Raw genomic sequence first — 22,544 nt, 5'->3', positions numbered from 1 at the left:
CAGGAAGGCTCATAACTCTGGTCATTAGGAGGAGGTTGAGCGTGGCCGCGGTGGGACTCGGCCCACAACACGGCCGCTCTGTGAGATCTAACGCAGCTTCTCTGTGTTCACAGTGAAGACATGATCATCTCAGGAGTCAACCTGTGTGTGTAAACCTGATCCAGGACAAACGTCCAACAACCTGCTGGATTCTGATCCTAAAACTAAAAACCTGAACCTCTTCATAAGACCTGCGCTGGTCGGACGAGGCTGAGGTCACCTCCAGGTGATTGTTAGCCTAACTGGTGATTAACGGCGTTACCAGCAGACTGGAAGAGATCTTATTATTTATCTAACTCAGCCGCTGCAGTTTACCAACCAGCCGGGTAATCAGACGAGCCGTCTCGTTGCAGCTGGACCGAAGTTCTCGCCACATCCAGCTGGCAGAACTTTCTCCAAGAACTGTGATTGGTTGGACGTTTGAGGTGGAAAGAAAGAACCAAAGTTTTTACAACATGTGGCGTTTAAACACACGGACACGGCCGTGTGCACAACCTGCCCTGCTGCGGAGGAGGTAAGAAGCTTCACTGTACCTCCCTGCTGTGCTGCTCCCTCTCCTGCTGCAGCTCCTGCTCCAACGCAGTCACCGCCTCCTGCAGCCTGGCCTCCGCCTGCAGCCACTGCGCCTCCTTCAGGGCGAGCTCCTCCTCCACGGCGCACAGCTGGGCCTCCTGCAGCACACACCAGGGTCAGATCACACACACACCCCGGACGGTGCGCTGCAGCAGGCAGACACACACGATGCAAAGCTTTTTTTATCTACAGTGAGGTGAAACATGAACGATGGGAGCTTCACCGTCTCTCTAGCCGTCAGCTTGGTGTTGTCCAGCTCTCTGGTCAGCGCGTCACGGCGCCGCCGGGTCTCTTCAAGCTCCTCTTTAAGCTCCTGAAGTTCCTGCCAACACACACACACACAGGAAGATGTTGCAGCATCAGCAGTGTTTGAACATAGATCTGCTCCTCTAACGTCGCCTCATCTGCAGTACAGACGCCGATCACGCCGTACGAAGCATCACTTCAAACTCTAGAAGTTCGTTATTTTACTCCTGGATGGATGAATCTTCCATCTTCATCAGTCATAATCCAGTTTAAACTGGTTCCAGGATCATTTGTAGGAACAGAACAGGTTATCTGAGATCTGAACTTCAGGCATATTTGGGAACGCTCGTCTCAGTACGAGAGCCTTTACTCGCCTGATGACAGAAGTCAGACTGTTTTCTGTCCTCTGTGTTTTATGGACGGAAAACGACTCCATGATGAGGTTTGAGCATCGAACGTCACACGATGTTCACACAAGAAGAAAGACGACAGGAATCAGACTGACAGAGTGGACTTGTGAAAGGGTTAGGGTCGTGTGGATCATGAGACTCGCGCTCCTCTGTCATTTGATAAGTGCAACATTTTAAGATGTGAATTCAATTCAAAACCAATAAATCGATCAGCTCCATCATAACAGGATCATCATAACCACAATACAGCAGTTAATAGGCATGTACACACACACACACACACACACACACACACACACACACAACATTAATTTCAACCAGCTTACTGGCACCCATTTCCTTACAGAAGATTATCCACCACCGTTAGCTTAAACATTAAAATAAAATCTAAAAAATTAAATAAATCTAAAAATAAATAAATAATAAAAAATAAATGAATGAATAAATAAACTTAGAAATAAATAAATATAAAATAAATAAATAAAATAAAAAATAATTAAACAAAAAAAAAAATAAATAGAAAGTATATAAAATAAAAAAAATAAAAAAATAAATATAAAAATAAATACATATAAAAAAATAAATAAAAATAAAAAATAATAAAAGGCAGGAGATTTCAAGTGTTTTGACTATTGCAGGAGCCCTGAAAGTCTAAAACTGTTTCCTTTGTCAGGCTAAAGGCCTTCACACACCGGGACGCGAATAAATAACATGACTGAAAATAATTCAGACGTGAATTATCAACACTTATGTCCATGCAGACCAAATGCGATGTGGAGTCACGACAACATGATGCTGATGCTGCAGAAGAAAAGACAGAAAGAGGTGCTGGAGTCATCCTGTCCTGGAAAAGAGAGGAGAGGAGATCTGAAGCTGGGCCATGGCTGCTTCAGGACGGACTTTAGGACGTCTGTGGGACGGTTGGAGGACCTGCTTTAGCAGCTCGCTGCTCGCTTTAAGCAGAGAAGAAGTAATAAAGACGTCGGTCATGATGATACAAAGTTTTACTGAAACAGCAGAGAAAGTGACGCTGGCTGCAGCTGCTGATCTATCAGTCAGTACGCCTCCTCTGATTGGTCGATTATATGTCTGTCAGATGGAAATATTTAAAAATTACAGCAGATGTGAATGTTCACACGGACTGATCCGATAAAAACACTGCTGTGTGGATTATTCAGACCACGTATCGAAGCGGGCGTGTAAAAACTGAACCGATGGATGAAAAATCCATAATCCCTCCAGAAATCTGTGTCAACATCTATGAAACTAGATTTAATTTCCTGCGGCTGCGTGTTTGTTTGCAGTGAATCCTGTAAAGATGTTGACGTGGCCGACGCTGGACTTCTTTTGGACCAGTTTGTGCTCTCCACCGGGGTCGAAGCAGGACCGCGCTCGCTTCTTGTTTTCATTGTAAAAAGCAAACATGCCCACAAATCCAGCAGCTTTAGCCTGGAAAAGCTATTTCCCCGCAGCAGCAGCTGCATTTTGATGCATTTGGGGTTTTATTTAGATTATTCTACAGCTAAAAGCCAGTTTTTCTTTCTTCTTTCTCTGACTGGTCGGAAGAAAAAGCAGCTGAAAGCGCGGCGGGAGTCCAGACCTCGGTGTTCCTTTCCACCAGCTGCCTCTCGGCGTCTCGCAGCTCTCGCTCTCTGGTTTCTAGGCTCTGCTGAAGAGACGCCACCTTCCTCTCCATCTCCTGCTTGTGCTCCCGGATGGCCACGTCCAGCTGGCCGAGCTGAGGAACCCGAGGACAGAAGAGACAGCAGAGAGAGACACTCTGACTAAGCTGATAAACGGTACACATGTTAATGTGTGTGTGTGTGTGTGTGTGTGTGCGGTACCAGCTTGGCTCTCTGTTGGAGCTCCCCCTGCCTTTCTTTCAGTGCGTTGTCCATGTCTAAAACTTCGTGCGTCCTCTCCTCCAACTCCCTCTGGGTCTCACTGTTGTCACACACACACACACACACACACACACACACACACACACACACATTCCAGTCAGTCAGTCTTAACCGCTTGTTCCAGTTCAGGGTCGCAGGAAGCTGGAGTCTGTCCCAGTAATCACTGGGCGAGAGGCAGGTACACCTGGACAGGTCTCCAGTCCATCACAGGGACCCACACACATGGTTAAAAAAATAAAATATATTCTGACAATAAATCGAATGTTTTAAAAGGGAAATTAATAAGATTTAAAATATAAATATGACATATCATGTTCGGCAGATAATTACAGTGACATCTGAGTCCTGGGAAAAAGACATAATGTACATGTTAAAGGTTTTAGTGCTGATTGCCCACAAGACAATAACGATTAACAGGTTTAAACCACACACACACACACACACACACACACACACACACACACACTGGAACGTTATTGTCTTGTGGGACTCAGACTGAAACCCGTGAGCTGGATGGAGGAAATAACCGCAGTTTTGCGACTGAAGAGAGACTGGTACTTGAAAAGATGTTCATCGGTGATTTTCTATTTGGACAAGACATAAATATTCTGTTTCTTTGTTTTGTCTTAATCAGATTTTAACATAGACATACATATGCTAAGGCTATTTCTGTCCTGTTGTAGACATATTTCTGCATGTGACGATTAATAATAATAATAAAATAATTTAAAAAAATAAATAAATAAAGCTTTGAGTGCGACTATGTCAAACCTTTGTTGTTTTAATAAAAGTTCCAAAATGGTCAAATTTTACAAAACAAACCACCAGCAGCATTTTTTTTCTTCCTTTTTTCATCTACGCGTTCATTAAACGGGACTGTTTGATATGAAATGATCACATAATGATAGATGACATTTACTGACTGTTTTTCTGTGTAAATATAATAAACAAGGATTAAACAACCATGAGCCGTGCGTTACACGGTTTTAATGCACGCCGCGGAGTCTAGAACACCTCGCCGTGTGAACATTTTATAACAAATGTTCTTTTTTTTTTTTTTTTTTACAAAACTTACTAAATATGCTAAAGTACAGGAACTATTTATGTAGTTTTCATGTTAAACAAGCTGCAGCGTATTTCTCTCATTCTGAACCAGCTGGTTAACGCCTTGCTATGGCGACGCCTGTAACAGAGTGATGTCACAGTGATTTAACTTGCTGAACTACGTGTGTGTATATATGAAAAGCTGGCAGAGTTCTCACTGATCATGGTGTCAATATAAATAATAAAAACTATTAAAAAACAAACAAAACATTTTGCTGTAGAAAGAGAACAAAAAACAATAGAACAATAAAAATAAAATGATAAAAACAACACAAGAATGAATGAAAAATGGTCAATTCAGACTGAAGAACAAAAATAAAAACTAATCAAACTTCAGTGTTTCCTTTCAGATTCCATCCGATTCGCTTTGTTTGCAGATGTTTATGTAACAACAAAACTTCTTCGCCATGAAGACGTTCAGACATGAACGTTTCTATAAAACACGGAGCACACAAGTCTGGGAGTAATCAGATTACTGGAATTATAGGAGCCAATTTCTTTAACTGTGTTCTCATAGGTGCTGTGAGAGGGCGCTGTATTGTTACCTGGCAGGTGACGCATACGGGGTTGGGTAGATCACTGGTTGGGTGATGCCACAAGATTCTTGCAAAGGAATAAAGATTGATAAATCTCAAATCAAGTATCTGAGTGGAAGTCAATCAGGGCGAAGCGGCGCGTCAAACCAACTCTCGGGCCAAGATATCGCAGAAGCTTTGTTTAGACTTCGCTCCTTCAGTAATAATCCGATCTGACGCATCTACATGTGCTTCTGAAATACACCTCATTACCTACATTTACCTGCCCGCTATGGATTTATAGCCTGGTGATGTCACTTCCTGTAGTTCTCTGAGCATCAGGTGTTTGCTGAACATGGCGGAGACCACCGTCTTGACGTTAGCAGCTGATCTAAGCCATGCATGTGTAGCGACTTCCAGCGTAGCTACTGAGGCGACGACTGGGTTCCGTCTATTTGTTTGATGCGCTGTTGGTTTCTCTTTTGGTCCCAGATATCGTAGATTTGTTACATTTACTTACATTTACTGCCTGATGATCGGATACGATGGAACGTCACCAGTATGATATGTCAGGGTGCAAAGCAAGATGTGCACCAACTAGAGCGGTCAACAAACATGACAGCTTCCAGCCCTCCTCTCCGGTAAAACCCCAGTGACTACCTGACAGAGCCCTGCGTCGATCCACATCCATGTGACCCCAGTCCATATCACCATGACAACAATGTAACACCAACCATCCACCCAGTGATAATTCCCAACATAAACTACATTCGTGGCTCCTACAGCATGTGAATGAAAAGAAGAAACCTGAGCTGGAGCGTCAGTTTGTCCACGTGGGCTTGCAGCTCCTCACAGCTCGCCTGGCTTCTCTGCAGAGCATCCTGGAGCTGCTGGAGTTTCTCCTGCGTGTCGGCCAGCTCCCCCTGCAGGATGTGGACTTGTTGGCGACAGCTGAGGCGATCAGCCTCACATCCACGAAGCTTCTCCTCCACATGCTCCACTAGAGAAAGACGAGGCAGGGACAGGGAAGGACAAAAACACAGCTCAGCCTCGCGGTCAGGGACGAGCTAGAACACCATCATCTACGTGTCGTTCAAAGCGTGGATGTAAAAGCCTTGCCCGTGTTTCTCTGGCTAATCATCTGGCTGTTTGCGTGCTGCAGGCTCTCCTCCAGGCCGCGGATCTGAGACGTCTTCGCGGCTACATCCTCCCTCAGATGCTCCAGCTCTGACTCCCGAGAAGCCAGCTCAGCGCGACACTTTTGCATCTCTGACGTGAGGTTGCTGCAGCACACAGAAAGTGTGATCAGTAAAGATCCTTATTTCTACACACATCGATGAGATGCTGCGTGAAGAAGTGTGTCCGTTTCTGTGTCTGATCTGCAGTTTCGAGACGACGGCTGGGGTTACCTGAGCGACGTGGACAGCTGTGCATTCTGCCGGTTCATGTCTTGCAGGGTTTTTTCAGTCGTCTCCGCGTCCTGCTCTCTGGTTCTTGCGTGATCCTGCAGCGAAGTCCGAGCTCGCTCCAGCTGCTGCTCCAAACTGGACACCTACAGACAGACAGCAGATCAGACCGGCGTAGCTCCACGCTGCTGTCTGTGTGTCTCTGCCGAGCAAACGAGGCCGCTGTGTGAACACTGTGTGATGCTTCATGTCAACATGCAGCCACATCTCTGAGGAACGTTTCCAACACGCTGTTGTATGTACGACACCGGGAATGAAGGCCGCTCTGAGGGACGGAGGAGTCCAACCCGGTACTAGTGTGTCGGACGTGATGAAGTGGATGATGGATGTTTTATATTTGCAGGAATATCAGCTGTAGTAAGTAAAGATAACTAGAAGTTAACCAGGACGTCATTTACAGGAGATTTTATCTTATTTGGACTCTTAACACTTAATCTGTCTCACACTGAGGTTGGAGTAAAAGCAGGATGGGTTTTTTTCTCTCTTTGTTTCTCTCTCATGCTGAGCATTTATTTTCTCTCCATCTTGTTCATTTTTGTGATTTTGTCCATTTTTCCAGCATCCTCCTGCAGGTGAACACGTACCTGACTCTGCAGCTGGCTCTGGCTTTCCTCCAGCTCTGAAACCCGAGCGGCGCTCTCCGTCAGCATGGTCTGCTGCTGCTGCAGAGACAGCTGCAGCTGCAGGTTCTGATCACTGCAGCTCTGACAAACCAGGCTGGCGCTGTGGAGCTTCTCCTGCAGGGAGGACACCTGGACAAGGAGGACAATCAGACATTTTCACCTTCCTGCAGACTAAGACAAGTCAGGGAAAGGTTTCTGTTTCTACACCTTGTCATTCTTCTTCTGCAGTTCAGCCTCGTAGTTCTCTTTGTCCTCCTCCATCTGCTGCAGGTAGGCGTTGAGCTCTGCTCTGCAGGCTGACAGAGACGCCTGCAGCTCACACACCTGTTGTACGAACACAAAGTAAGTATCAGACGGAGAACAGCTTAATTGATCCAGAACAAACTGCTGCACGATGACAAGATGAGAACAACGAAGATCAGAGCGCTTAGGTTGTGTCAGTCCTGGACCTGGAGGAGCTGCTTAAAGACATCCCAGCTCTGACTGGAACATCAGCTCTGATGATGGAGGTAAACCATTAACAACTTCAAAAACAAGTAACAGCTTCAACTGGAAACCAGCAGGAAGTGAGGAAGGGACATCAGCTCAGGTCATGTGATCACCTCACAGTCGTCACATGATGTGTAGTAAGCTGCAGGCGATGAGGAGACGACTAATCCAAACCATAATGAGGCAAGTTACAACAGACCGGGGGTCTGCAGCTGTTCTGGTCCGGTCTGGATGCGAACAGGGTGAATTCTGCACCTTCAGACTCATTGACGGTTCAGTGTCTGGTAGAGCTTCCTTCTCTAGGAAAACTCAACCCTCACGAGGATGAATGAGGCGAATCAGAATGCCTGAAAGAAGCACCTGAGGTTTGGGGCTGTTACTGGACGCTAAAGACATGCCAGATGCCGCTGTCTGGTTTTGAACAGTCCATCAGAATCCATAAAGCTGATTGGCGCTGGCGGATTTCTGATCTACCTGAAGACCCGTGAGATTCTGGCAGGCTGCCTGAATTCTGTAGCGGACTGCCGAGCAAGCAGCGCACAGCCACGTGGGTTGACTGGTCTCAAACGTAAGCAGGATGCCAGCCTGGCAGGATGCCAGCCTGGCACCCAAACAAGGGCAGGAACACATTACGCCTGTTTTAAAGTCGCTGCATTGGCTCCCCGCGCGCTTCAGGATTGATTTTAAGGTTCTTTTAGTGGTTTACAAATGTCTTAATGGTCTTGGGCCTTCTTATTTATCTGACCTTGTTTGAAGTTATGAGCCCTTTTTTTCTCTCTTTTTTTTTCTTTCTACACGTTGTTTTCTGTTTTCTCTTCTTTTCGATTCTCTTTCTCTCCCTCTTCTGTCCTCTCCGGTCCGGTCCAGCAGTAGAAACTTTGTAATACAAACAATTATGCAAAATAAATAGAATCCAGAATATCAAGGGGACCATTATATCTATGATGCTTCCCTTGGCGAAGTAAATTTGCCCAGCAGAACACAGCATCCAGAAAAGGAATTTTGCCTGTTTAAATGCTGGACAACAAAAAAAATAAAAATAAAACATCTTTGTGTATATACAGCATGGCCTTCCCTCATTGTTGTCACGGCCTTCCGCGCCAGTCGTGACAAGGCTCAAGACCTTTTCAGTTTAGCTTTTACTTGATTTTTTCTTCTTATTTATTTGTCTGTTTATTTTTAAATAAATACATTTATTTAAGTTGGTTTTTTTTCCTTTATTTTTAATCTTTTAGATATCATTGTCTGACCTAATTTTATGTACTTTTAATTTTTTTCATTTTATTATTTTTATTACTTAGGTTTAACCTTATTGTTCTAATTGTTTTACTGAATTATTGATTTACTTATTTTATCATGTGTGTCTTTATTTTGTCTTTTTAACCTTTTAGCTGAAGTGCTTTCTCCTTCCTCATGGGGATCCTCCGTGTCAGGGGCTGCACCTGTTTGACCGACGGGGCGTTGTGGCGAGGGTGTTGGTAGGGGTTCTGCACTGCAGCCATATGGCTGTGATGTGGACCCCTGCCTGGGCGTTCCTTGTGGCTGCTTCTCTGTTGGTCACTCTTGGGCCGGCTCCTGACATGGACAAACTCCCCAGATGTCGTTTGCTCACAGTAGCGTCAAGCCAGATACAGATGACAGAATCCTGAAGTTAGTAGTTTTTATTTTGGCATCAATGGTCGGGGGCAGGGTTGGGTTGTGTGCATGTTCGGGTAACGCGTGTGTGTGTGTGTGTGTGTGTGTGTGTGTTTTTAAATGTGAAACTGTTTGTCATTTTTTTAATGTCAAGCACTTTGATATGCTTTTGTATGAAAATTGCTTTACAAATAAAGTTTGATTTGATTATTATATGGATTCGGCTTCCCAGCAGTTTTTGGGCCGGCGCAACCCCTCCTGAGACCGGAGAGATGTTCATTGACGCTCTGTTCTCCTCCCTTGTACCCCTCCCTCACTCTCTGACTCACCGCCGTCTTAGACTGTGTGTCGTCTTCGTTTGAGTTTGTGCTGACGTGTATAAGAGCTGTTTTTTTGGGTTTTTTTTGTCTCTCCGGACTGCGCCCTTCTGTGGCACAGTTTGGTGGTACCGGCTTTTTACCTTCGACCCTAATGATCCTCTGTTCTTCTCTGTTGTAAGGCGGTGCCGGTAAAACCGGCTGCGGGGTCTAAGTTTAGTTCAGACATGTTTATCTGAGTCATAAATGTTCACTGTTTTTTCACTTTGAATTTCCCCTCAGGGATGGATAAAGTATCTTTGATTTGACTTGATAAAGACAGGTGAAGTCCATCCTTTTCCAGTTCTACTTTCCACAAATCAGAGTGTGGATGGAGTCATCCAGCTGAGGTTCGAGTGCATGGTTAGGAGTCCAGGATGGAGGACAACCTGATGGATCTTGTGGCCGATTTAATGACCTGTATTAAATGTATTTGTGTTTACTTCCAGCCGTTTGTACAAACCTTGGCAGCAGACTGAGATGCCTGCTCTTGGAAACTCTGCAGCAGCTCCTGGTTCTGTCTGACTTCATCCTGCTTCTCCTGAAACCAAAGAAGATGTATTTCACCCACAGACATCTTTCTCTGCTCTGCATGCGTGATGAAAGGGCGACGGCAGGTTCCTGACCTGTGTGAGCTGATCTAAAGAGGTCTGCAGCAGTAGAGCTGCTTTCTGAGCCTCATCTCGCTCCCTGTGCAGCGAGCTCAACTCCTGCTTCATCTGCAACGCCTGGGACTGAGCCTCTTCCACAGAAAGCTGCAGCTGCAAAACATTCCTGCATCACATGAACCGTTCCAGACCCAGTGCTGAATGTCAACGATGCGGTTAAATCACACACACAACAAGACACAGAGATGCTGCAGGCCTTCATCAAGCAGGAATGTGGAAAGAAAATTGTTTATCACCATTTCTATTGTGTGTTCCTGCTCCGTCAGCTGATGGGACTGAGACTGCTGAAGCTTCTCCACAGCCTGCTGGTACTCACGCTGCTTTTTGCTCATCAGTGACTGATAATGTTGAAGAGAACTGGTCTTCTCCTGTCATGATAGTAAAAACAGAGCCGTTAAATCTATAAAGCACGATGAAAACGCTAAAAAACAGGCTAAATACGCTTTGTTGTACCAGAAGTTGCTTTTCCAGCTCCGTGTTCTTCAGAGCAGCCAGACTGTAAGCCGAGGTTTTCTCCTGCAGTTGTTTCTCCAGCGCAGAAGCTCGAGCACTTTTTCTCTTTAACTGAGGTCAATCAGAAAGAAAAAAATAAAATAAACAAAAACAAACAGGTGGATTATTCTATCTGTCACCTCTGGAAAAATAGATTTTCGAACTTTTCTCATGTAAATGTGACCGTATGGTGTTAAAATGTTGATGCTTGAGCCAAATTAGTGTGAGTGAGTGAAATTGAGTGAAATTAGTGTTAAAACTTTTCTAAACATGTATTACATGATTCACAACCTGCATCAACCAGTCAAGCTTCTTCATAAAGCATTTAAAACAATTGCTGAAGAAACAATTCACATGCAAGCCACAAATAACAGTAATAGCAGCAAATAATAAATGAAAATTAATTAAATAAATGAAAAAATTAAAACTTTTAAAACATCCCTAAATCACACACATATTTATAATATGCTTACAGATTTTCACCCTTATAGATAAGATCATATTTCTGGTCAAAAAGTAACATGTGCGTCACGACAGAGCTGTGGGACATTCATTCAAGTGTCATTTACACATCCAGCCATCTGTTGGTCTTATGACGTTTACAAAGCAGAAAACACTTACATTTTTCTTACGGAAATTATTGGAATTTGACTGAATAAGTGAAAAATAAAATCTGCTTTAAAGCCATATGATTCGGACATACTTTAACATAGAAACTTAATTAGAAGCTTAAAAGGGAAAATAAAAGATAAAAACTATACTGACGGTAAGAGAAATTTTTTATCTTGTTATCTTTTATAGTTTTGACACAATTCCAGTTTGAAGTGTCTCTATGATGCACATTTCAGTCTAATTTATTTTAATATGCTACAAATAAGCATTTTTCACAAACCCCTTCATTCATGTCGTATTGATCCTTTCAGATCAGCTTCTGTCAGAAACAAACTAAAAGAGAAAGCTCCGCCCCATGTCCTGCAGGCTGCGTCTGATTGGTCAACCGCTACGAGTAGTTATACTGAGCAGTGAAAGTGGGCGTGGCTTTCTTCTTGCGAATGTGCACAACCTAGAGAAGATGATCAATCACTGAGTCCCTCCCCCGGGACGTCACTGAAATCCGTTAGAAAAACTCTCTAAAACCAATAGTTTCCGTCGCCATGGAAACAGAATGTAGAGATTGCTGGAAAACATGAGTTTAGGTGATAAAACACGGCACCGCTCACATGTCTGATGAGTATTAAACACTATAACACTGTGGAAAGCTCAGAAAACTAGAAATAGCTTCAAAAAGCCGCTTCAAGTTTGATGAAATTCAAGAAATTTGCCATGAAGAGTAGGAGGGATGTTACACAATCTAATTTATCTCATCAGAAGTATTCTGAATATTTCTGAATAAAACCTTTTTACTGCCACAGAGTCTGATGAGCACACAGAAATCATACATAAAATTTAGACATTTTTCTTTTCTTTCAGCCAATGCAACAGTCACAGCGACAGGCCAGACAGTTGTCTCTTAAATTGCCTCTGAGTGCAGGGTGCGACACATCTATTTTGTAAATGTAAATACAGGTAAACTATTAACTCTTAAGCCTTAACAATGAGCTATGTTACTTTCTGACTTTAAAACTGCGTTTTTAAAACTCTGTAGTTTTATGGCACAATGTCAAATGTTCTGTAAATTTCAGGAGCTGCAGCATCCCAAGGCATTCAGAAACTGGACATTCATCAGTAACCATAGGCCGCTGTTTAACAGTCCTTCCACGTATTCTTTCTGCTTTCTGTTTTGCCAGTTTGTCGCTGACATGTCACGGTTACCACCTGGCATTTGAACCAGCGCAATGATTTAGAACTATTGGGCTATTTGACAGAACATTTTTTACCTGGTGTCCATTATATCTTTTTTACGGACACCCTGCAACCAATCAGATTCGAGTATTCACCCAGACCATGGTATAAGATGCCAGAAACTGTTAAGTTCCTTTGTCTGCTGGTCTTCAACACCGCCCATGCCTGTGTGGGGTTTTGCTCACCCCGCCCTGTTTCAGACTGAGTATGAACTGCATTTGATTTCCCCTTTAAGTTTTCCAGAAAACATCTAAATGACTCAGAAGGCTTGGGGAGAAAGTTCCTGTCAGATGAAACCAAAGTTGAGCTATTTGCCATTAACTGGACCCGCCTTATTTGGAAGATAAAAAAAATGTGAGTATGACACAAAGAACACCATACCCATGGTTAAGTATGGAGGTGGAAACATTACGTTTTGTGGCTGTTTTTCAGTAAAGAGTACAGGGGCAACTTTACTGCATTGGGGGGCTGATGAACGCAGCCATGTACTGTAACATGGATGAAAACCATAGACTGTATATAAAGAGATGGACGGAGCGTCCAAGTCATCTCCGTGATGTCACTCGCAAGTTTCTGAAGAGCTGAATTGAAGCTCGGTGGGCGGTTCCTACCACCGCCATCTTGGCAGCGTCATGCGCGTCGTCTCACCCAGAAAATACAAATATGGGCAAAGAGGTGGAGCTGAGAGGGGAGCCGTGAGCGTCATGGTGGATGATTGACATCGAGCGAACTCCAAGCTTTCTGTAGCTAAGAGCTAACCGAGCTAACCCGGAGATAACAGGAGCTAACCAGCTAACGAAGGTAAGCGGGCTAAAGCTAAGTCACGTTGTTAACCTGCTAAAAACCGCGGTTGTTCTACGTTCTTCTTACTTGCGGGAGACTGGCTCCTGGTGTGGATGGATCCCGAGGTATTGTTTCCTCACATCAGCCCCAAGTCAGAATTTTTATCACTTACTTAATGTTTTTAGTTGTTTTATTAACCAGAATTCAGTTAAAGAGACAGTATTCAGGGAATGATGTTTTTCGCGGAATGTGGGTGGGTTCTTTGCTCTATGTCCTTGTGTGTGTGTTCAAGTGTGTGGAAAGAGCTTGTGTCTATTATTTTTAAATGCCTTTTTATCCACTGTTTGTTTTAATCGTTATGACTTGATTTTATCCTGTAAAGCACTTTGTGTTGCCTGATGCATGAAAAGTGCTCAAGAAATAAAGTTTTGATTTGATTTGATTTTTGATTTGATTTGATTTGGATTTGAAGCGAGAGATTGGGTACCTGTCAATCAAAAGGACACGCCCCTAAATATGCTGAATTTCGAGATTGAATTACTTTTAAACGGGTGAATTAGAAAAAAATTAATTCCTCCCATAGTTGTCATGAAGGTAAACCTGACCTATTAAACCGAAAATGGATTTTTGAACCAGGCTGTAAACATGTTTATTTCTGCTGTAAACATGTTTATTTCTGCTGTGAACATGATATTTCTGCTGTGAAGTTGGTCTTTTTAACATGGGAGTCTATGGGAATTTGCTCTGTTTTGCAGCCCCTCGTGGATGAAGGGGGAACTGCAGGTTTATGCAGTTCGCATAGGCTTCACTTTTAACCGCCGGAGGTTGTCACTTGATGAAAACCTCCTTCTATCATGACAATGACCTAAAACATACTGCCAGGAGAATTAAAGATTGGCAGTATGAAGGTCATGGAGTGGCCTAGTCAGTCTCCAGACCTTAGCCCGATTGAAAACCTGCAATGAGAGCCGACGGTTAGAGTTTCAAAATAGCAGCCTGAAAGACTCAGAGACTGTCTGTAAAGAAGAAGGGACCAAAATCCCTCCCGCTGTGTGCAAACCTGGTGACCAACTACAAGCAGCGTCTCATCATTGTGCTTGCCAACAAGGGTTTCTCTACCAACTACTAACTCGTGTTTTGCTGGGTTTCAAATACTTATTTCACTTAATAAAATGCACAACAATTTATAACTTAAATTGTGTGTTTTTTATGCTTTCTCAACTGATATTCACTCTATACCACAGGTGTCAAACTCCAGTCCTATCCTGCATATTTTTGTTGTCTCCATTCTCCAAAACACCTGAACAGGCTGACAAGAAGCCGTTAGATCCATTTGATTTGATTCAGGTGTGTTTGAGCATGGAAACAACCAAAACCTGCTGGATACCGGCCCTCCAGGACTGGAGTTTGACACCCCTGCTCGATGCCAATAATCAGTAAACAACCATAGAAATGAGACCTTATTTTGACCTTATTTTAAGTCACTAATATAAATGTTACATCAGAGAGTATTAAATCACATGAAAGTAGCCTGGAGAAGAGCACAGTGCGTCACCTCCTTCTCGGTGTCAGAGGCCCGGCTGACTTTGTCCAGCAGCTCTGTGTGGAGGCTCTGGTAGTGCGACGCTCTCTGGGCCATGGCGCTCTGCAGGGAGGAAATCTCCTCCTGGGCTCGGCTCAGACGCTCCTGAAGCCGCTCGTTCAGGCTGCTGTGTTTCAGCCGCTCAGCCTCCATCGTCTGCAGTGCTCGCAGCAGCTGCTGGTAACCTTCACCTGCAACGATCCAGAGACACAGACAGGGAACTCAGGAATGGTTCTACTTTAACAACATATATTTAGGGAAACATTAACACAACATGTACTTAAATGGTGTGAAATTGCCAACTATGATCCTGTTTCTTATTGTTTTTTCAGTCTTACTGATTCATCCATTGTGCTTTACCGTGTTTTATGTCGGATGCTATTATTGGTTTAATTTTTGTTAAATGTGTTTTATAAATATAACTGACATGAGAACCTTAAATATTTTCTAAGTAATTATACTTCTTAAAAAAACAATCCTGAGTGATGATCACAGACTTTCAGCATGTTTAGACAAGATGTCAGACATAAAAATAAGAGAAGAGAATGATTTTTATATAATTAAATTCAATTTTAAAAAGTAATAAAATTATTAACAGAAGAAATGGAGAAAATTCATTTTACTGGAAATTAATTAAAACTATAAAAAGTAATTTAAAAAAAAAAAAAAAAAAAAAAATTACATGAAATGGTATAATAATCCTTTCCAGTCCTCCGGGAGGCTTTGGTGCTATCCACCTCTGACTCCTTCAGTATTCATGGGTCTATTTTTACCTTCATTAAAAGCCCTGAACCCTTCCAGCTCTTTTCCTTCTGCAGCTATGAGGAAGCTTCGCTGCGGCGTGACGAGACAGATTATAACGCCGGTGAACTCCAGGGTGAAGATGTGATTGGGTTTAAACAGAAGGGAAGAAGGCGGATCTCTGCGTTTTCACGGTAACTACATAATTTGCTTTGGGGAGTGTTGGTAAGCAGCACCGGCGTTCCACAAGGAACTGTTCTGGTTCTCCTCGTGTTTCACAGCAGACTTCGTCTTGTCACATCTAAATAGGTAGATTATGTCGTGAAGGACGATTATCAGGGAGAGTCAGGACCATTACAGACGACTGACAGAGGCTTTCAGTAAGTGGAGTAAAAACTGTCTGAAGAACTGGGACCTCTCTTCTGCCAGCAAGGATCCAGATTGTTGACACTGGTGGAGAGCTATAAATATCTGGGTTTCCACTTAAACCACTATGTGTACTGGTCTAGGAATACAGAGGCTTTGTACAACAAAGACAAAGCCTGGGAGGCATTTCAGCTCAGTAAAAGACAAATATTTCTCTCAAAAAACTGCTTTAAAAACATCACAAATCAATGTTGTTGTTTTTTTATTCTAAAATATTTTAATCAAATTTAATATGAATTAAAACTGACTAACTGTATATTGTAGCTACCCTATGTCTTAGTTAAATAGCATTATAAAAATATTTCAGCATAAAAGCACGTCGTTTTTAATATTTTAGTGATACATATCATAACAATATCTCTGCTCTTTGTAACAAACCAAACCATGAGAAAAATCAGGTGAAAATGTGTGAAGTTATTGTTGTGGTTGGACCTACACCTTACTAATAAATGTATTGGAGACGCATGGGAGACCCATCCAAGACTTCAGCTTGTATAGACAGCGTGATGCGATGCAGCGTCTATGTATATATGTCTATGGTCTGAAACATCTCTCAATAAAGCGCCAATGTGGCTAAGCTAGTAGCGGAAGTAGTGTGTGCATCAGTGTAACTGGCATACCAGGAAACTGTGCTCTAACAAAGGTTCCGTGACTAAATGTGTTTATTTTTAATACATTAAAGTTTCTGTAAATAATAATTATAATTAACGTGTTAAAATCTCACCTTTGGTAAAAATGTTACTTAAAGGCTTTCATTGGTGTTCAGAGGAACATTGGTTAGTCTGTTTAGCCTCTTTAAAGGACGCAGGAAGCTGGAGTCTGGACAGGTTGACACGTAGTCCAACGATGGATCTGGTCTTTCAGCCTACCTGGTTGGAGTTTCAGCAGCTGTGCAGCTCCTGCGTAGTCCACTGGGGGTAACATACACGGACTGGCACAGAGAGGCCCCGCAGCACCCTGAAGTTGATGAAGAAAGATGAAAACAAGAAGGTGTTCATGTAAACATGGATGAAGACTGGGCGTCCCACGAGGGGGAGGAGAGAAAGGACAACATGTGAGGACTTCAGCACCTTCTCCAGGTGCAGCAGAGCCAGAATGGCCTCCAGGCTGGCAAGTTCTGCCCGACTCTGCTGAGCCTCTCTGTGGCTTTGAGCCAGTCTCTGCTCCTGGTTTCGGCTCAGAGTCTGCAGGTCCTGCAGCTGCCGGTGCAGAGAGGCCGTCTCCCTCCTGTCTGCACCGGACTCCTCCAGCTGCCGTTCCAGCTGCGACGCTTTCCGCGCCGCCTCTTCCAGTCGGGCCTGGAGGTCGGCGGATGCAGCTTTGGTCTGCTTTAACTCCTCCTGCAGCTGGCTGGAAGACACACACACACACACACACACACGCTGCTCACTCCATTCTGTGCAAAAGTAAAAAGACAGAGCTTGTCTTTGTTACGATGCCTACCTGACTGTGTGACTCTGCTCGGCCTTTTCTCTCCCCAGCACAGAGCACTTCATCTGCAGCTCCTCCTCTTCTCTCTCACGCTCCATCAGACGTTCTTTCAGCCGGCTCTCACTCTCCATCACCTGGGAAGCAACACTTTTTAGGACTTTTGTTCTGTAAGTGAAACGAATGGAGGTTTAAATAAAGGTACCTTTTTAAATTTGATGGAACTGGTGGTTTTGTAATCTTTAAAGGCTTCTTTGAGCTTCTCTGCATTTTGAAGAGCTTGGTTTCGTTGTTGCTCCGCCCTGAAACATCCAGTAAAACAGCTGCCATCAAAATGTTTAAAAGTAATGAGAATTATGAGAAGTACTAAATCTAATGATGAATCCGTGACGTTTTCATGTCAAGTCACCGGGACTGATGAACAACACAAACACAAACCAGTGAGTTCCATATTTACCAGTACAGCTGGCCTTATTTCCACAGGAAATCTCACTATTAATCCTCAGCTTAAGTTTTATTGATCCACCTCTTCAGTCATTACAGACTAAATGTTCATTTCTAAAGAGCTGCTGTCAAACTTTACAGGTTGGTTTTGTGTGTTTTTCAGCAGATATTCTTTGAAAAAAGGGTTCAAACTACAAACTTTCACAGAGTTTAAAGGAATTAACCTAAAATGAATCTAGTGTAGTGATTAATTTATTCATTATCCATGGAGTCTATCCCAGCAGTCTTTGTGTGAAAGACTTCACACTTTAATTTTGCACCTTTCTCTCCTCTCTTTTCTTTCTCTTCCTACCCGCCCCTCCCCTGCCAGGTTCAGGATTGCCATATCAGGACTGATAAAAACATTACATTAAAACTATTCAGAATATCAAGGAGGCTGCTGCACTGTGGCCTCACAGCAAGAAGGTTGCTGGTTCAATCCTCAGCTGCAGCGAGGTTCAGACAGTGGCCTTTCTGTGTGGAGTTTCTCCCCGTGTATGCGTGGGTTCTCTCCAGGTACTCCGGCTTCCTCCCACCGTCCAAAGACATGATGTTAGGTTGACTGGTTACTCTAAATTGCCCCTAGGAGTGAGTGTGTGTGTTTGTCTCTGTGTGTCCCTGCGATGGCCTGGAGAGCTGTCCAGGGTGTACCCTGCCTTTCACCCAAAGCCAGCTGGGATAGGCTCCAGCTTCCTGCAACCCTTCATCAGACTAAGCGGTTAGGTTGATGAATGAATGGGCAGCCATTTAAAACCATGGCTAAATATGACACACAGACTGCCTTAATGTACGCTACCATGCTGGACAAGGTAAAAAGATCCATGTTTTTATTTACTCTGCAGTGAAAGGCTGTAAATGTAAACTCCTCTGTTCTTATCCAGTAAGTTGATGTCAGCAGCGTTAAGTGTTTATTACTAGTAAAGAGAAATTGCAATCTATTATCTTGCTTATTCCTGGCTGGAAGTTAAGTTTCACATGCGTGTGTGTGTGTGTGTGTGTGTGTGTGTGTGTGTGTGTGGGACGAGGATGTCGGTGTGGAGCCGATGTTGCTGCTGCTACTGCTGAGCAGACAGAAGCATCACCTTTTTCCCAGCGCCGCCTTGCTGTCCAGCTCCTCTCTGAGCGCCCTCAGCTCTTCGGTGAGTGTTTCCACCACAATCTCACTGTGAGCTGCTGCTTCCTGACAACACTCTGCCCTCAGCTCTGCTGCCCTACGACACAATCACAGATTACTGCTGTCGGATTTAACTACCGGCTCAGAGAAACATGTTTAAATCAAGGTACGATCTAAATCATTTGTCATTTGAACAATTATTAAGAATATCCCAACAAGAGTCAAAGGAGTCTGCAGACTACTAATTATTTTAAATAAAGACAGTTTACCACCAGATCAATATAAAGTCCATATTGATAAGAATGAAGCTGCCATTTTGCAGAAACATGTAGAGAAGTTTATATGAGGTGATTCGGTTACTTTAGCTTGTTGGTCTGAGCCTCCAGCTCTGCTTCAAGGCGACGAATCTCTTCACTCAGGATGGTCACACTATTATTAACCCCCATCCTCGCACCCCTGAGCTGGGCCTGTAAAACAACCACATCACACACACACGAGTTACTCTGTTTCTCAGACTGACACAGTCTGAAAAGTTTGACGGGTCGGAAAGTTTTACTGGACAGCAGAAGTTTGGAACAGACTGATGAAACAGCTGGACATGTTTCCTACCATTACGCTGATATAGTTTAGCTGTATTTGTTGGAAAGTTGGAGAACTTAGCCCAGTTCTTTGCAATAATCTTTATGGTATTAATTCTTTGTATTATAACATAGGTGATATTATGGGGTTGGAAGGGAGTAAACCACAACAACAAAAAAAAGTCTGTAGCACTTCATGGAAGGACCTGCGTCCAACTGGACAGTCCACCAGCACCTTCCTACCATGTCCTCTACTGTTTGATTTCATGCTTGTGTTGTTCTCACTCTCATATGTAAGTTGCTTTGGATAAAAGCTTCTGATAAATGCCTGTAGAATAGAATAGAATAGAATAGAAACAAGTCAGAGGCCTAACTGGGTATGAAGAGCACCTTAAAGGGGCAGAGCCTCTCAGAAGTACAGCTGGGGTGTGATCTGCAGGCCTCCAGGCAGTTTTGTGTTAAATGAAAATAAAAACTCAGGATTACTTCCAGAAATCCTCATCTGGGAAGGAAGGTCATTGTGAAATGAACAAATCCAGAACAAAGCGCGACTATCAGATAAGAAGCTTTTTTCTAAATCAGAGATGTCAAAGTCCAGACCTGGAGGGCCGTATCCGGAAGGTTTTTGTTGTTTCCCTGCACCAACACAGCTGATTCATATCAAAAGGCTCCAACAACATATTATCATCCCATTCATTCATTTTGGTCAGGTGTGTTGGAGCAGGGAGACAACAGAAACCTGCAGGACTGGATTTCGACATGTGTGTTCTAAATTATTCAGAAAAGGTTGTAATGTTATGGACGCTGCTTTATCATGCAAAGAAGAAGAAGTCATATGTGAAGAGGATCCAGAAACACGCCGTCTTCTCTGGACCAAAGCTCATTTAAAATGTTCTGAGTGGAAACCTGGATGAAGATGTGGAATAGTTTGTGGACAGCATGGACGGCGTGTCCTGCAGACTAAAGAGGAGAGGGAGCATCCAGCTTGTTATCAGCCTGCATCTCTGATGGGATGGGGTTGCATTAGTGCCGATGGCGTGGGCAGCTTCCACATCTGGGAAGCTCCATCAATGCTGAAACATCTGCTCCCATCCAGACAACGTCTCTTTCAGGGAAGACCTTGCAGGTTCCACCATGCTGGAACACATCCTGATGGTGGAACAGGAGAACTGGTCCAGCAGGACCATGCTGGACCACATCCTGATGGTGGAACAGGAGAACTGGTCCAGCAGGACCATGCTGGAACACATCCTGATGGTGGAACAGGAGAACTGGTCTGCTGCAGTTCAGACCTTTCACCAGTACAAACATCTGGAGCATCATGGAAGCAGCTGGAATCCTGCATCAGGACCAGAACGGGACGACATTCCTCTCCTAAAACTCCAGCAGCTGCTCTCCTCACTTCCCAGATGTTTCCAGTTAGATGTTAGGAGAAGAGGAGATGCCAAACATCATCCTGGAACTACTTTTTACAGACGTGCTGCTGCATCAGATTCTAAATCAGATCATATTTTCCATGAAATAATTAAATGTCTCAGTTCCATCAGCTGAAAGGTTCTTTATCTTCTACTATGAATCAAATATGAGATGATCCAATTGATAAATCATTGTTTCCTGTTTTTATTTACACTTGTGTTCCAAATGTTTGGAACTGAAGCTGTAAAAACACAAAGAAAAAAGTCTTGTTTTTCTCCTTTTTGTTTAAAACACAAAAACGTTTGTTATCAAAATGGTGATAACACAATTAGTTTTGTAAGTTTTCTGTTCCGTTCCTGAAACACAGTCACTGATTGTTTGGCTTTGTGGACTTCCTAACTGAGCTCAGGATCAAATCCTGGGAGGGGTGAGTCGTACCTGCGACTTGGAAGAAGCCAGTTCACCCTGCAAGGCATCCAGATCACGGAGGAGCTGCTCATCATGCAACATCAGGCCAGCATTCTCCTGTCGCACACAGCCCACCTTTGTCCTCGCAGAGACAGGCTCCATTCCTGTTGAGGGACACTTCACAGCAGGGGACAGCACAGGTGAGTCGTAGTTGTGTCTAATAGTACTGTTTACCTCAGTAAATGCTTCATGTTTCATGGATAGATGCCTTCTCTCTCAGTGTCACCTTTGAGTTGCTGGACGGCAGACTTGGACTGCCAGCGACAGCTCTTCTCCCGGCTCTCCAACTTGGAGCTCTCTCCTGGTTTGAACTGAGGAACATCACATTTCTGAGGGCTTTGGAAACTCAGGAGATCCCACCATCGTGACCTTTTTCCTGCCTTTAGATTGGCTCAATGAAGACCTGGAGGGGAAAATATATAAAAGAATAAACTTATCATTATTATTGTTATAACATATTATCATGCTGTAGTACGATGTGCAGCTTATTCAGGTTGTGATTTTGTAATTGATCACCTCAATATGATTTGATTTAATTTCTCACGCCCTCAAACATCAGTGACGTCATTACGCCAATCCTCAGTGACGTAAATCGACGTCTAACCTGTAGAGGTTAGCTTTTAGTCACTCAAATAACACTTCTAGCGCGTATCTGCAGCTGGAAAGTTCTAGAAAACAGATTAGATAACTACTTAATCTAAAGTAGAAATAGTTGTGACAGAAGATTACCGTCGCGTTAACGTAGTTACCTTTCTATAGACGTAAACATTCTCAGATCAGCAGGTGACGACCTACATCATTCTTCATCATCATCATCGTTTTCAGAGGAAAAGAAACTAAAATGCGGAAGTTTATGGTTCAATTAAATAATAATATTTTAGTTCGGACACTATGAAACAATAAATTATGTATTTACAACTTTTACTGAGAAGTATTTAGTGCGTTTTGCTGTAAAAACAAGAAGGTAGCCACAACGGTTTGTAAACTTAGTCTCCGCCCACATCTAAACAACGCGCTTTCCCATTGGACCAGATGGATTATTCTGCGATATGATTGGTGGACAGGGGTTGGCGCTGAACAAAGGCGCATCCCGTTTAAAGGAGAAATGGACTTTTATATTAAAATATTGTTCAGACTAATAATTATCACTATCATGGCTTTAA

At 43.4% G+C, this 22,544-nt stretch overlaps 1 protein-coding gene across 1 annotated transcript in view; it reads right to left on the bottom strand.

The window, feature by feature from the left end:
- Positions 1-22,263, bottom strand: part of ccdc18 (coiled-coil domain containing 18) — a 32,237-nt gene extending 9,974 nt beyond the window's left edge. The window contains exons 1-23 of the mRNA XM_079243899.1: positions 22,131-22,263; positions 21,608-21,784; positions 21,352-21,498; positions 19,280-19,386; positions 18,888-19,016; positions 17,528-17,624; positions 17,338-17,459; positions 16,965-17,244; positions 16,764-16,851; positions 14,701-14,918; positions 10,482-10,592; positions 10,265-10,396; positions 9,987-10,121; positions 9,824-9,901; positions 7,088-7,204; positions 6,842-7,009; positions 6,201-6,343; positions 5,911-6,074; positions 5,599-5,791; positions 3,113-3,212; positions 2,869-3,006; positions 836-934; positions 573-710 (exon numbers count right to left, since the gene is read on the bottom strand). Of these exons, the coding sequence (XP_079100025.1) occupies positions 573-710; positions 836-934; positions 2,869-3,006; positions 3,113-3,212; positions 5,599-5,791; positions 5,911-6,074; positions 6,201-6,343; positions 6,842-7,009; positions 7,088-7,204; positions 9,824-9,901; positions 9,987-10,121; positions 10,265-10,396; positions 10,482-10,592; positions 14,701-14,918; positions 16,764-16,851; positions 16,965-17,244; positions 17,338-17,459; positions 17,528-17,624; positions 18,888-19,016; positions 19,280-19,386; positions 21,352-21,498; positions 21,608-21,703 (3,000 nt within the window). The 5' untranslated portion in view covers positions 21,704-21,784; positions 22,131-22,263. The remainder of the gene's footprint in view (positions 1-572; positions 711-835; positions 935-2,868; positions 3,007-3,112; positions 3,213-5,598; positions 5,792-5,910; positions 6,075-6,200; positions 6,344-6,841; positions 7,010-7,087; positions 7,205-9,823; positions 9,902-9,986; positions 10,122-10,264; positions 10,397-10,481; positions 10,593-14,700; positions 14,919-16,763; positions 16,852-16,964; positions 17,245-17,337; positions 17,460-17,527; positions 17,625-18,887; positions 19,017-19,279; positions 19,387-21,351; positions 21,499-21,607; positions 21,785-22,130) is intronic.
- Between the last annotated feature and the right edge of the window lie 281 nt (positions 22,264-22,544).

Source organism: Telmatherina bonti, assembly GCF_933228915.1.
Source record: "Telmatherina bonti genome assembly, chromosome: 7".
Taxonomy (NCBI): domain Eukaryota; kingdom Metazoa; phylum Chordata; class Actinopteri; order Atheriniformes; family Telmatherinidae; genus Telmatherina; species Telmatherina bonti.
Note: the sequence above shows the minus strand (reverse complement) of the source record. Positions and strands in the feature narration are given on the sequence as shown.